At 37.9% G+C, this 14784-nt stretch overlaps 1 protein-coding gene across 2 annotated transcripts in view; it reads left to right on the forward strand.

Moving 5' to 3' along the window:
- Window positions 1-14784, forward strand: part of TRABD (TraB domain containing) — a 31756-nt gene that overhangs the window by 13394 nt on the left and 3578 nt on the right. The window contains exons 6-9 of one of the 2 annotated variants that reach the window (XM_015814670.1): window positions 3650-3760; window positions 5882-6021; window positions 10256-10428; window positions 11755-11866. In XM_015814670.1, the coding sequence (XP_015670156.1) occupies window positions 3650-3760; window positions 5882-6021; window positions 10256-10428; window positions 11755-11866 (536 nt within the window). Of the gene's footprint in view, window positions 1-3649; window positions 3761-5881; window positions 6022-10255; window positions 10429-11754; window positions 11882-14784 lie in introns of both variants that reach the window. The other variant, XM_015814671.1, reaches the window with a different exon arrangement.

The raw sequence follows: 14784 nt of genomic DNA on the forward strand, positions 1-14784 counted from the left end.
CCCTGACAGCCCCGAAGAAGCGCTGATCCTGGTGCTTCCGCTGAGCCCTGACAGCCCTGCAGCTCCAGCCGTCTCTCGCTCAGGCTTGTGCGGTGCTGCCACCGGTTCAGCTCATTCTCCTCCCCCGCTGCCACTTTTCTAGGATGGTCGTGTACCACCTGCCAGGTGCCAATGTACCACAGGTGGTACCCGTACCACTGGTTGAAAAGCCCTGCTCTGAAGCACCTTTGACTCTTAACAGTTTACATAGCCTTAAAATACATAGCCTAAATAGTTTGAGGGAGGGAGCCCCAAATGCAACCCAAGAAGATTTTAAAAATGATAATTTCAGTTATGTCAAATCTTTTTGGCAGGACAATCCAATCAACATTTTGAAATGCGATTATATGGTGCAACTTCCAACAATGTGCAGTTAGAGAACCAAGACGTGTAATAAGCTTTAGATAATATTCTCGGAAGACTGGACTTAATACTCTGAACATTTCTATTTGTTCCTGATTAAGTAGGGGCAGAGAATGGTGATCAGTAACCTGTGACTCACCCTAAAGAAATAGTTTCTGTTTCCTGTTACAGTTGTCAACATTGCAACATTTAGAAGTTACAACAAAATGATGCCCCTAAAGCAGAATGATTTTCTAATCTACATTTGGAAACAGGAAATGGGAGGTGGCTCAGTGACTGAATGATGCTGGAAATGGTCTCAGCTCTGGCATTTCAAGCCCTAGCACTGTGTGGCAGGGTAAGCTCCTGTCACTTGCTTCAGGGTTTGTCCACCTACAGCAGGGGTAGTCAACCTTGGCTCTTTTATGACTCGTGGACTTCAACTCCCAGAATTCCTGAGCCAGCTTAGCTGGCTCAGGGATTCTGGGAGTTGAAGTCCACGAGTCATAAAAGAGCCAAGGTTGACTACCCCTGACCTACAGTTTGAAAGCATGTTCTGTGCAAGTAGATAGATAGGTACCACTTTGGTGGGGCGATGAGTTGGTGCTGTGTGCAGGCAGTCAGATGACACCTCTGAACCTTCCTGGTTATGGTGTCCATTTGCCAGGCAGCTCAGGGAAGGGGGGGGAGGGCTTGAGTGATGTTGTAGGAAGAGCCGCTCATCTTTCTCTCTGGTGCGAAGCGAGCTTGCTGTCCTGTGGTGCATCTTGGGAAGCATGCAAGTGTGTCTTCCAACAGTGCTGGTATCTAGGCAAGCCAAACTATTGCTCGGCAATTGCCTTGTGATCTCCTGGCTCTTTGTAACAATGCCCTGTGCTAACAACAACAATTTGAACTGTTAAATTTTTACCAGTCCCAGATTATGAATCAAATTGAAGATTAACCACCACCACCACCACCACCACAACATGCACCAATGACATTTAGAAATTCTGTCTTAAAGTAAAAGTACGGTCTGATGGCAAAGGAAATCAACTAAGACCACAACATCGTTAGCAAAGGAGGAGAATGCTATATAATTGTTTTTAAAGTAGAAAAATCAGATTTTTAAAAAACAACAACAACAAATAAACCTCTTTTTTGTTTTAAGCAGCAAGAAAATAAGCTGTATGTTGTGTTGGAACTTTTAATTACTGATTTACTTAGGGAATTATTTTTACTGTTCCTTGACAAGAAGGTTGAAACAATAAACATTACTATGCTAGAATGAGTCAGATAATTTTAGAACCATTTTCTTCCCTTTTGATTCTCCAGGAAGGAAATTAACAGATGACTACACATCTGTTACTTTTGGATTATATGTACATAATTATCACTAGTCTGAATCAATCCACTCAGGGATGCAGACCTCTTCACTGAATGTTGTGGATCATATTCAGGAGGGCCTTTGCACACATTAGAGCAGTGTTCCTCAACCTTGACAATTTTAAGGCATATGGACTTCAACTCCCAGAATTCCACAGCCAGCAATGCTATAAGTTAGTGGCTGTGGAATTCTGGGAGTTGAAGTCCACATGCCTTAAAATTGTCAAGGTTGAGAAACACTGCATTAGAGTGATGTGTCAGTTGAAGCTTTCTTGGATTGGGAGGCTTTGTTCATAGTCATTCATGGTCTCATTAGCTCTTGTATTGACTACTGCAATGTGCTGTACATGGGGCTGCCCATGAAGAACATTCAGAAGCTACACAGGAAGTAGGAAGTAAAGGGTATTGGATATTTGACACATGGTAACACAATTGTTTCATGAGCTGCAATGGTTACCAGTGTGTTTCCAGATGCAATTCAGGGTGCTATTATCTATATATTACTAACAATCTCATTGTCATGACCTTTAACTGGGTGAAATGGTGAATCATAGGGCAACAACTTTTTAATCAATACCTCAAATGGACTAACTTATAGAATGTGTCCAAAATCCATGGCCCGGGACTTTCAAGAGAATGAAATTTGGGGAAATAGTTTCAGTGCTACTGGATGATGCTACATTGTTGCTGCAGTCATAGTCTTCATTTTCAATGTTTCATGACAGTTTCTCAGCCAGTCTCTCAACCCCTGCCTGCTGTGAAGGGGAGGGGAAGGGGAAGGAAATAAGGTTTATGCCTGAGTTCCACAAGCAAAGTCAATGGGGAAGCTGGCAGGAAGTTAGAAGTCGCTACTGCTCCCACTGGTTTTTTTCCCCACCCATGGTCATTCTGTTTAGCTAAAAAAATATTTCTGAAATGATGACCCCCATAGGGCACAGATTGTCCTAGTCACTTTGAAAGCCTTCATGGCTTGGGGTTGTGTTATCTTAGGGACTGTCTCTTCTCAGTTGTTTCTACCCATCCAATTCAGTCAAGTAGGTTGGACATGTTACAGGTCCTGTTAGCAAAGGAATGGTGGGTAGCAACTTGCATTCTTTGCCATGGCCCCTCTCCTCTAGAATATTCTCCCTTCAGATATCAGGATGACCCCGATCCTGCTGCCCTTTTGTAAGACCATGAAGATTTGGTTGTGTGTATGGGCCTAGGTCCTATAGGTGTTAAGGCAGTGGCCCCCAACCTTTTGGGCATCAAGGACTGATTCTGTGGAGAGAGGTTTTTCCGTGGACCGGAGGGGGTGTGTCTTTGGTGTGCTGCCTGCATCCTGTGGATGAGGCTTTGCTTGTTTGCATGGCCCGGTTTCTAGCGTGCCGCAGCCCGGTGCCAGTCCTGTGTTAAGGGGCCTATTTCCTGCTTGTATGACCTTGCACAGTAACAGTTTACTTGGTGCCATATGTATTTATTTTGTACTGTTTTAATTGTTTTTAACTGTTTTTATGTTTTATGATGGATGTCGCCCAGAGTCACTTGATGAGATGGGCAGCTATAGAAATCAAATAAATAACATAAGCTATCATTTTAGTCCAGTGCTGGCTGATAGATAGATGGTTTTTGACTTCTGTTAAGGGCTGAAAGAGCCAACTTCAATACCTAAGGGAGGACTAGAACCAGTCACTGTACTCCTCGCTCACCATCATCACCACCACAATGGCTCTGTGTACACACACACACAGACACACACACACACTGTATAGTTTGTAGGAAATTTGGTGCTAAGCCAGCTCCAAGTGGCAGAATAACTGTTTTTCTCCTTTCACAAGACTGTTAATGGAATTATATTTGTCTTCTATTCAATTCAAGATTAACACATTTATTTTAATGGTTGTCTCTTCCTCCCTCATGTTAGAATGGGCTCATGTCTGGATTGATGCAAATGCTGCTGCTGAAAGTCTCTGCACATATCACGGAACAATTAGGAATGGCTCCCGGAGGTGAATTCAGGGAAGCTTTCAAAGAGGTGAATTTAAAATAAAAATAATGATACTTTTTTCCTTGAGGCAATATTATAAATTGCAAAAGACTGGCAGCTAAAAAAAAAAAATGGAGATAATCCATTTATTTCATCAGATTCTCCTGGGCCAATTTCTGCCTTTTAAAAATGAAAAGAAATTCTTAAAAATAACAACTTTTGTTTTAAAGTATCCACTGAACAGAATGGGACAACTCACTGCATCCAACTCGCTGTGGAACAACTCACCACAGGACAATTCAACAAATACAAAAGTTAATTTTGACCGAACTGTGCCTAGTAATAAAATAAAGTCAATCCAGAAATACAGGAGTTACGATAATTTCAATTTATTATGGTCATCAATGATAAAAGTAAGTGAATGAAATGATTAATACAGTGTTGAATAGTCCTGCAGCCAGTTGTGCTGTGGTGAGTTGGCTGTAGCGAGTAGTCCTAGACCCCATCAGAGTCTGTGCTTCTCTACTATAGGTTTCAGTCTCAGTGCTAATGTCAAGTATCTGTAAGGATTGTGGTTTGGTATATAGCCAAGGAATTTGAAAGAGATTTCAAAATATTCTGGCATATATTAGCATATAACTGTGATGCTCAGTGTTTCTCAATGTTAGCAAAGCCCTACATCTAGATGTAGGAGTTCAAGTGCCCGAATTCCCCAGCCAGCATGGCTTGCTGGGGAATTCTGGGAATTGAAATCCCTATAGATAGTCCTTGATTTACAACCAAAATTGGGATTGGAACTTCCATCATAAATCGATGGGGTAACAAAATGAGTCGTCACATGTTTGGACCTAATTTTTTTACCATTTTTAACACAGTCATTAAGCAAAACACTGCAGTTGTTAAGTGAATCACACAGTCGTTAAATGAATTAGGCTTCCCCAATTTATTTTGCTTGTCAAAAGCCAACTTGGAAAGTCACAAATCACAAGCACATAATCCCAAAATGCTGCAGCTACTGTAAATGTGAGCCAGTTACAAGCACCCTAACATCGATCACACGTTGACCTGTAAGTGGTCCAATGGTCATAACTTTGAAGATGGATCATAAGTTACTTTTTTATAATTTGAACCATCATTAAACAAATGGTTGTAAATTGAGAACTATCTGTCCATCTTAAAGTTGCTGAGATTGAGAAGCACTGTTGTTAGATCACAACTCGGCCCAAAGCTATCATCTTGTTTGCTCTGAAGACATGTTTCTCTTCATGCTAGTATTACTTCAGTGTATTTGGTGATTAAGCCTTTCTCAAACATTTAAGCTTAGCAGGAATTTATCTAAAATGTTGGTGAAAATTGAACCTTTGAACCTATCTGATGGATGATAATTAAAATGAAAGAGATAAATATAGGCAACATTCAGTTTGTTTAATTTGAACAGTGATGTTGCCTTACTATATTCTCAGGGATTATATTGGCATCCAGAATCTAAAAGAGTGTTCTAGATTCCCTGGATTGATAAACTGAATCCTCCCAGTGTGGTTGATCCCATATATTTAAGTTCCTAGTCTAGTTGCTCTTTTAGATTGTGTGATATAAAAACATTTAGTCACCTTCTGCTGACTCAAATCTAAAACTCTTTAGCAATTTGAAAAGTCAGAAATGATTTTACTTGCAAAAAGGAATTTTTAATTGCAACCTTTCCCCGGCCCCCGTTCCCCACAAGACCCATTCAGTCTTTTCATTTGCCCTGGGGCTTAAACCCCTGGAAGTTTATTTTCATTTATATCACATAAAATCTGGTTGTTATTTTTACTGCCAGGAAGCCACATATATCAAAAGCTTTCTCTTGAACCTGGGTTTTTAGTTAGCTTGGGTATTCTGCAGAAACAAAAGTACAAACTTTTATTATTATTATTATTATTATTATTATTATTATTATTATTATTATTATTATTATTATTATTATTATTATTATTATTATTATTATTATTATTATTATTATTATTATTATTATTATTATTATTATTATACCATGACAATATCTTCCAATGGGCGGCTTATCTTTACTGATAAACGAAGATTAAAAATGAACAAAGACATTCATGTCAATATTATTGTATATCCTTGCTGTTAGAAACTTATGCAGCACTAATCTGACTCCTGTTTTAGGCGAGTAAAGTGCCTTTCTGCAAGTTTCACCTTGGAGATAGACCCATTCCAGTCACATTCAAGAGAGCCATTGCTGCACTTTCTCTCTGGCAAAAAATAAAGCTTGCTTGGGGCCTCTGTTTCCTGTCTGACCCGATCAGGTAGGCATAAGTGTGGCAATTAGTAAACAGATTGCATGGTTCTCAAGGGATACTAGATGCTTGTGCAAACATTTGTAAACACAGTGAAAAGAGTGGCTGAGGATAGCACGTCTTTAGTGCCAGTTCTGTGGCAAAATCAGGGCAAGTGTTGAGATAGGCAGGGTAAGGTTTGCTAAACAGCTCCCTAGTAGAATATAAATCTGTAGTTGAGAATACAGTATTTATATAACAACTCACAGGAAAAATATAACAATTCCGAGGGTAGAACATACAGCACGTGAAAAAGGACATATAACAAAATCTTTATTCCAACATGAAAGGCAAAGTTCACCCAGTAAGCAGAACTTCAGAGTATAAATACAGAATTACTATGCTGGATGATAGCATTGTTAAGAAATCAGCATGTGAGAGAATGTTGTATTCAGAGAAATTTTTTTAAGAGAGAAACTGTCTGAAAATTACTCTTCAACCACAATTTTAAGGAAAGTTGAAGTAGTAGAATGCTGCTAGACAAATAGAAACTACTGTATGTCTGAATTATCTTTTAATTGTGGAGAACATTGTAGAGATTAACAAGTTGCCTTCCTTGTTTTTACTTCCAGAAAAAAAAATCTGCATTTAAAATTTAACTTAAAGCAGTACAATATATTTAAGCATTTAAAAACATTCTGCAGTAAAAGGCACAAATAGCCATTTTGTGTGATCTAATTACAGTATATAAAATATATTTTAGAAAGCCAGTAATTTCAGCCAAAATTTCAGATTTAGAACAGTTTATTTTATTCATTTTATGTATTTCCTTGAAATTAAAAGGGTAGATTGAACTTGAAAGGGGAATGCAATACATAGAAGTTTAATTAAAATTAGGATCTCAGAAAAATTGTTACCGGTAGTCTTCAGATCTTTTCAGAATAACAACTACCATGTCATTGTCTAAATGGAGTTTTACTTCCCTGTGAACAAGGCGCTTTCATGGAATTCTAGTGCTTTTAAAAATATATTTGCTTTTAAATTTTGCAACCAGTGATCTGTTTTTGTATTTATGTCTTATTAGCTGCTTGTGCAAGAGTGTTATCTAGGCTGTTTGATCTAGTTATAAGTATCAGATGGTAAATGGTTGCACACATTAAAACTGAACCCCAAATTCCTATTTTTTCTGCTGGCATCTCAGGCAGTATGAAGGAAAAAGTCCAGGAAATACCTGAGATGGATGAGACATTGTATGAACCGGGATACTCCAGAGCTTCCAGATAGTCAGCTTGTCAAGGCAGAGTAGAAAAAAATGGCAAGTTTTGGCTTAGTTGCTCAGTTTTATAAAAGATATTAGACGTTGGCACCTAATGAATAATTTAACTTCAGTCAATTACTTTTTAGAACATGAAAGGGACTGTAGTTTATGGATGAAAATATCTCCCAATTTTTTAATATGCTTTTGTCTATTTAGTTGAACAGGGCATTGGGCTATTTTAAATCTGAACTATATCAGTCCATCCCAAACATCAGAATGGGTAGGATTAAGGATTGAGGCTCGTGCCTTTTAACCAATAATGCCTTTACAATAATTTTAATTGTCTGTGGACAGTATCAGCCATGTTAAAAAGGAAATGGTGTTAAATGATGAAATTAAAAAAGGGTAAACACCTCTAATGTCACCATTCATGCTCATTGAGCAATATCTCCTTATTGCTCTTTGAATAAAGCAACCAGAATCAAATGTTTTAATCTGGATACAGAGTTGAGGTAAGATTTGACATGATGCTTCAGAGGAGTCTAAAAACTGCTTTGAAGGCTATCTGAGCAGCCTCTTGCAGCAAACTCAAAAGGATGACAGGGACACCCTTGCATACTTGTGTGCTGACATCTGATGCAATTCTCTAAATTGCAGTATTTAACTCACAGCACATGTTTTTTCTATTACTGCTCTGTAAATGCCTCTGACTCTGTAACTCTGAATCAGATAGTAATGAAATTCTTCTGTCACATTTAGCATAAACAGCAAACCAGACCCATCATGGCTGTGGTGATATGAGAATAATGTGAAACAAGGTCGAATGACTGAGGAGTTGTGCCTAGTGGACTTTTTGGTATCTCAGCTGTACCAAATCTTCTGTTGTATCACATGCAACATAAATGTAACAGCCAAGCAAAGCTAAACATCTCCAAAGAAATGACATCTTATAATTAGAATGTGTTTTGTGTACTTTTAGTCATCCACACCTCCCACTCACTCTGTGAGCATAGTAAGGTAACAGCTGTTTTGTTAAGTTTCTGTTGCCCGTTCTTGGTAATAGAAATGCCTACTAAGTTTGTTTACAAATATGTTGTTGCCAACAGTTCTTGGTCCTGAGCCAAATTTCCACTGCATGCAAAGAATACACACAATGATTATTCAAAGGGTTACTTTGCTTGCAAGAAGGTATTACATAAATTTAGGTTATATTTATTGCCGCCATAGTTAAAGAACCTTTTTTCTACAATTGTGATGTCCAGATTGTATTGGACACTAGTTGAAAGAGGAGTCTTGCAAGATCAAGCCTTCAAAAGCAAATGACAAAATGTTCAATGTTTCTTTCATAATCTCATCATTGCATTGCCCTTAATTACTACAAGTAGTCCTGCACTTACAACCATTCATTTATGACCATTCCAAAGTTACAACGAAAGTGACGTAAGATCATTTTTCACACTTACAACAATTTCAGCATGCCCATAGTCACTTGCTTAAAATTTGGAAGGTTGACAACTGGTTCATATTTATGACAGCTGCAGTGTCTCAGGGTCATGTGATCACCTTTTGCAATCTTCTCAGATGCAAAGTCAATAGGGAAGCCAGATTCACTTTACAACCATGTTGCTAACTTTAAAAACTGCAGTGCTTCACTTAACAACTGTGGCAAGAAACATTGTAAAATGGGGCAGAACTCACCCAACTATCTTGCTTAGCTCAGTTGTGGTTGTAAGTTGAGGATTACCTGTACTTAATGTGACAGATCAGTTTTTTAAAGATATTTGACATTTCTAAATCCTTTTTTTAAAAGTAATGCTGTTAATAAGTATCACCAGAAAAATAAACAACATAAATCTACAATTCCCAAATAAGGAGAACATTTAAAAGTGAGCTTTGTAGAAAAACTATATACATAATTTATAGCAATCTTTCCAGTCAGTAAAATGAGCCAGATAGTTGAGGGCAATATGCTCACATTTGTAAACCACTCAGAATGCTCTAAAGCACTGTGGAGCGGTATATAAGTCTAAGTGCTAATAGTTTTGATCTATCTATCAAATTTCTACACCATCCATTTCACATAAGTGACTGGGCAGTTTACAATTTTGCTTGAGTTGAGTGTTATAGAAGCCATTTGTTACCTTTTACATCCTGTGGTAGATGATGAGTCCTTTAAAAAAGTGTACAGTTGGAATATTTTGGGATTCAAGTTGATATTGTACTAACTATAGTTAGAACACCAGATCTTTTCCCCAATATTTTATAAAACAGAACACCAGAACTTTTCCTCAATACTTTATAAAACAGTACTTTGTAATTAATATTTTATAAGTAGGAAGTGAACTCTGAACTCCTCTTTTTTCAGAAAAATAAATAGCTTAGTTGCATCAGTGAGAAACCAATTATTGGTGCAAAATAGTATAATTTTTATACCATTTTAGATAGAATTTAATATATATAACATTGTAGAAACCTATTTGTCAAGGTATTTAAGGTTTGTACCTAAAATAATTTTTAATGATTAATAAGCAAAAATGTCATATTTCTGACCTCAAATATGTTCATCAGTAATTTTTCATTTGATATAAGTTATAATCCATAGATTTTTTCCCCCACAGAAGTCTCTCTCTCTAGGTAACATCCAAAGCACTTACTCATTTCTTTTTAACATTAGTTATGCAGATTTTTTTTTTAAAAAAAACTGCTTTATAGTAAAGGGAAAACACTGTCATGTGTTCTACTCCAGGTGGTTAATTATTGCTTATTAAAGGAATATCTCCTATTGTTTAAGGAAAGTGAATTTGCAGTGTACCAACAATCCTTTAAAAAGGAAAGATTACTACATCATTTCTACATGTTCTGATTTCTGTGATTGATTCCTACTTGTGCACTTGTCATTAATTTCTCAATTAGCTATCATTTGTTGTAAATGTTTTAGTTTTCCGTTTCCATTATCTTTTTTTCCTCTGAGAACATAATGAAGACATTGAGACATTTTTGTTTCAGTAAAGATGATGTGGAGAAATGCAAACAAAAGGATTTACTAGAGCAAATGATGGCAGAAATGATTGGAGAATTTCCAGATCTTCACCGAACAATTGTTTCAGAAAGAGATATTTATTTGACCTATATGCTGAAGCAAGCTGCAAAAAGAACAGAACTACCTCGTGCTTCTGAAGGTATGAAGTTCATGAGTTAAAAATATACATTATACATACATGGGTAGTAGCTCTTATCATGTGTTTTTTCTCAGGAAATCTAACCAATCTGCATTGATAACAGTTGAGTCAGCTTAATCAAAAAGGTTAAATTATGGAGTGCTTAAAAAACTTTCTTAGCTAGCAATTTTGGTCAAAGATTGTCAAAGTTGATTAAATCAAAATGTAACTTAAGTTTACATTCTTGATCTTAGCCAAAAAGACCAAGAAGCAATTAGCTTAAGTTTAAATTTAAAATAATTATATGATTATTCATGTATTTAATAACTTATGTTAAGAATCATAATTGGACAGTCAGATTTGAAGCAATTCTGAGAGCATACCCATGTCTTTGACCTAGGAAACTCAAGGCTGCATTTCTTTTCATGGATGTGCCAATGAATGGTTTTGTGCATCATGCTAAACTATGATTTTCAAACCATATGTCATGGAATAAAACACATGTGCTAAACCATGAACATGTTTCCCGTGGTTGAATTCATACATAGTACTATGTACAAATAATGCACATTCTAGCTTAGTCTAGTGAATCAACCCAGTTATTATGGTCTTCATATCATGTTTGAGCATAATGTTATATATATCTAGCTTATTTAAGACACCTTGATTGAACAAACCATGACTTAGGACAGTAAATTAGCCCAGTGATCCAAATATTTGCTACCCATTTACAGCTTACCTCTTTAAGCAATATCATAATCAGATGCATTAATGGGTGACAACCATATTCCTCCATTTCCTCTTCCTCCTCTTTTTTCCTTCTATTTTGGAATGTTTATAGCAATAGCACTTAGACTTATATACTGCTTCAAAGTGCTTTACAGCTCTCTCTCTAAGCAGTTTACAGAGTCAGCGTATTGGCCCCCAACAATCTGGGTCCTCATTTTCCGACCTCAGAAGGATGGAAGGCTGAGTCAGCCTTAAGCCAGTGATACTTGAACTGCCAAATTGCACCTCCACAGCTCATGTTTATCCTGTGACATCTATCATAGACAGAAGAAAAGAGTAGAGGCTAAATGCTAAAGTTTGTGTTTTGGAGGCAGATGATCTGTGCTTCAAAACTAATATCAGGGAGACTTGCTTTCATTTTCTGTAAACTAAGGATGAAGAACCTCTGGCTCTCCTGATGCTTAATTACAACTCCTAAGATCCTTTGCTATTGGTCCTGTTGATAACGGTCCTTTGCTATTGGTCCTAAATAATGCATTCGTTTGAATCCCTAAAATAATACTGTAGTTAATTAACATTGATATTACCAATTATTGTTTCTTTTGCTCTCCATCCTAGCTGAACCTAGAAGATGCGTCCCTTCTGTTGTAGTTGGGGTGGTCGGCATGGGTCATGTACCGGGGATTGAAAAAAACTGGAACACCGATTTGAATATCCAGGAAATAATGAGGTAATTCTCTTTCGGGTAGGTTTAGTTATTTTTCTTATAAGTTACAATGGCTGCAGTTACTGTGAGGCAAGAATAAAAATAAAAAAGCAGAGGAATAGACATAGGTGCAAACTGTAATATTACAGATGCAGTAATCACCCTACCTTGTGCTAAAATGGCTTTGATTAGATAGAAAATATCTCAAAAATCAGTATTTGGTAGACTGCCTATTAAGTAATTTCCTACCTGGAACAAATAGTGCAAACAGCAATAGAAATGAGACATCAACATTGAAACAAAAAAGCTCTTCACTACCAAATATGTGTGACCTGTAGATATTGATATGTAAATATATTCAAATAGTCCTTGATTTACAACAATTTCTTAAGTGACCTTTCAGAGTTGCAACGGCATTGAAAAAAAGTGACTTATGAACATTTTTCATACTTACAACTGTTCCAGCATCCCTGTGGTCATATGATCAAAATTTGGGTGCTTGGCAACTGGCTTGTATTTATGACAGTTGCACTGTCCCAGGGCCATGTGATCACCTTTTGCAACCTTATGACAAGCAATGTCAATGGGGAAGCCAGATTCACTTCACAACCTTGTTATTAACTTACAGTAACAACTGCAGTGATTTATTTAACAATTGTGGCAAGGAACCTCACAAAATGAGGCAAAACTCACTTAACTGTCTCTTAAGTAGTGAAAATTTGGGGCTCATTTGTGGTCGTAAGTTGAGGTCTATCTATAATCCCATCCACAATTACTAGGGTGATTAAAAAGTATCTTTGCAACCCATCTTCAAATTTATGATCTTTGTAGGAATAGCAAAAGAAGCTGAAATAAGATCATAAGCCCAGATGCAGTTTCACTTAGTGACTGCTTTACTGGTCTCTGTTGTGGTCATAAATGATGACTACTTGCAGTGGATCCCCCATTTAATTAGAGTGGAACCCATAGAAATTTAACTCATGTTTAGCAGACTAGTTACCATGTTTAACTGATGTTCACCAGGCTATGTATAATACGACAAGAGACAATTCAATGATTTAGTGAAAAATTAAGCTGAGGTCCCAGAATTCCTAAGAAAGAGTCTTTGAATTTGTCAGAAGGATCCATGCTTATAGATTTGCAGATCTATTTGTTTGTTTATTAAGTCTATATAGCTGCTCATCTCATGAGAAGTGATTCTGGTTGGCATACAATAGTCAGTAAAAAAGAATACATATATAAAAATATACTTTCCTATAAAAATAGAAAATCACCATTACAATGGAGAATATTAAAACTAAACACAAACCCCAAGTAGAGAGAGAGAGAGTACATCCACCTTGATAGTGGAGCCATCTAAACAAGTCTCTGGTTCCCAGGGGGACCCCCAAACCTGATAGCATAACCAGCTCTTTAGGGACTTCTGGAACACTAAACCATACATTTGGGCGGAGGTAATGTTCAATAAGGCACATGGCACTAGAATGGGATGATTAGGCGCCAGCATTTCTCTGCAACTCATTTCATGGTAAAACTGTGCCTCAAGGAATGGACCAGCATAAAGGGCTGGGGGTGGAGGGCCGAGGGGCCATTGTCAGTGGACAACACCGGCAGAGGGCCAGCAGAGGAGGAAAGCAAGCTGTGGTTCAGCAACAGCGAGTGGCTGGAAGTGAAATGGGCATAGAGAAGTGTCAGCGCCTAATTGTCCTAGACCCAATGGCCACAGAAGAGAAGATTGATCTCCTGGGATCTGCTAAATGTTAATCCCTGGAACATGGTCTCTGCAGCATGCTCTCTCTGTCAGATCACATGGGCCAGGCTGATATAAATGAGGAGAAGTGGTCCCTGAAATGCCCCAGCCGCATGCTATGCAGGGATTTAAAGTTTAAAATCAATACTTTGAACTGCTTTGAACCTGGGAACCGGTTGCAGAGCAGAGGTGTAATATGACCCTCCTAAAAGTACACATAAACGCCACTGCACTTTGCACCAGCTGGAGCTTTGAAATACTTTTGATGATCTGTGCCAGTTTTGGCACTGTTATAGATTAATTCCTCCCCATTGCAGTCAATGGGAGTAGATTAAGGTAATCCACAAAAAGAATGTATAATGTGGCCTTCTGCTCTGAACTTCAGACAGCTGTGGTTTCTCTTTTTTCCTCCCTCCACAATTTCAAGTTTGCTGTGGTAGAGAAAGACAAAGTGGAAAAAATCCTTAATAAAATTAAAATTCAACTGAAAGTATACTTATTGTTCCTTTAAACTTGAAGAATCATTGGAAAGCTGAAAATGGCATCAGAAATCAAACCACTGCAAATAAGCTGCAGATACTGGACTCAGATGCTTGCATGGTTTTGTATTGTTTAGCTCTGGGGGGATGATGAACACTATTGTTCACAGTCTAATCCAGTGATGGCGAACCTTTTAGAGACCGAGTGCCCAAACTGCAACCCAAAACCCACTTATGCATCATTGGGTGCCGGGTGGGTGTGGCCCATTGGCTGGGTGTGGCCCATTGGCTGGGTGTGGCCCATTGGGTGGGTGTGGCCCATTGGGTGGGCGTGGATGCAGTGATAATGGCAGACTGGATGGGACTAAGTTCAATCAATCAATTCCAACTTTGTAAGATCTTTTTTTCCCTGCAAAAAGTTGAAATTGACTGATTGATTGAACTTTTTTTTTTTTTTTGCACACGGCGGCGGAGGCCTAAAGCGAAAAGGTTTTATAAAACCCAGCTGAAGGTCTAGGACTGGGGTGACGGTGCGTGTGCCCACAGAGAGGGCTCTGAGTGCCACCTCGGGCACCCGTGCCATAGGTTCACCATCACTGGTCTAATCTGTACAGGATGATTTTCACCTGAAACTAAGGCTTCAAATTATCTTAAACTCAAGGGGACTTCTTAGTAGAGATACATGGAAGAGTTTGAAGTTCATTTTATCTGCT

The sequence above is a fragment of the Protobothrops mucrosquamatus genome, unplaced genomic scaffold (assembly GCF_001527695.2).
Source record: "Protobothrops mucrosquamatus isolate PMUCROS unplaced genomic scaffold, P.Mucros_1.0 scaffold275, whole genome shotgun sequence".
Taxonomy (NCBI): Eukaryota; Metazoa; Chordata; class Lepidosauria; order Squamata; family Viperidae; genus Protobothrops; species Protobothrops mucrosquamatus.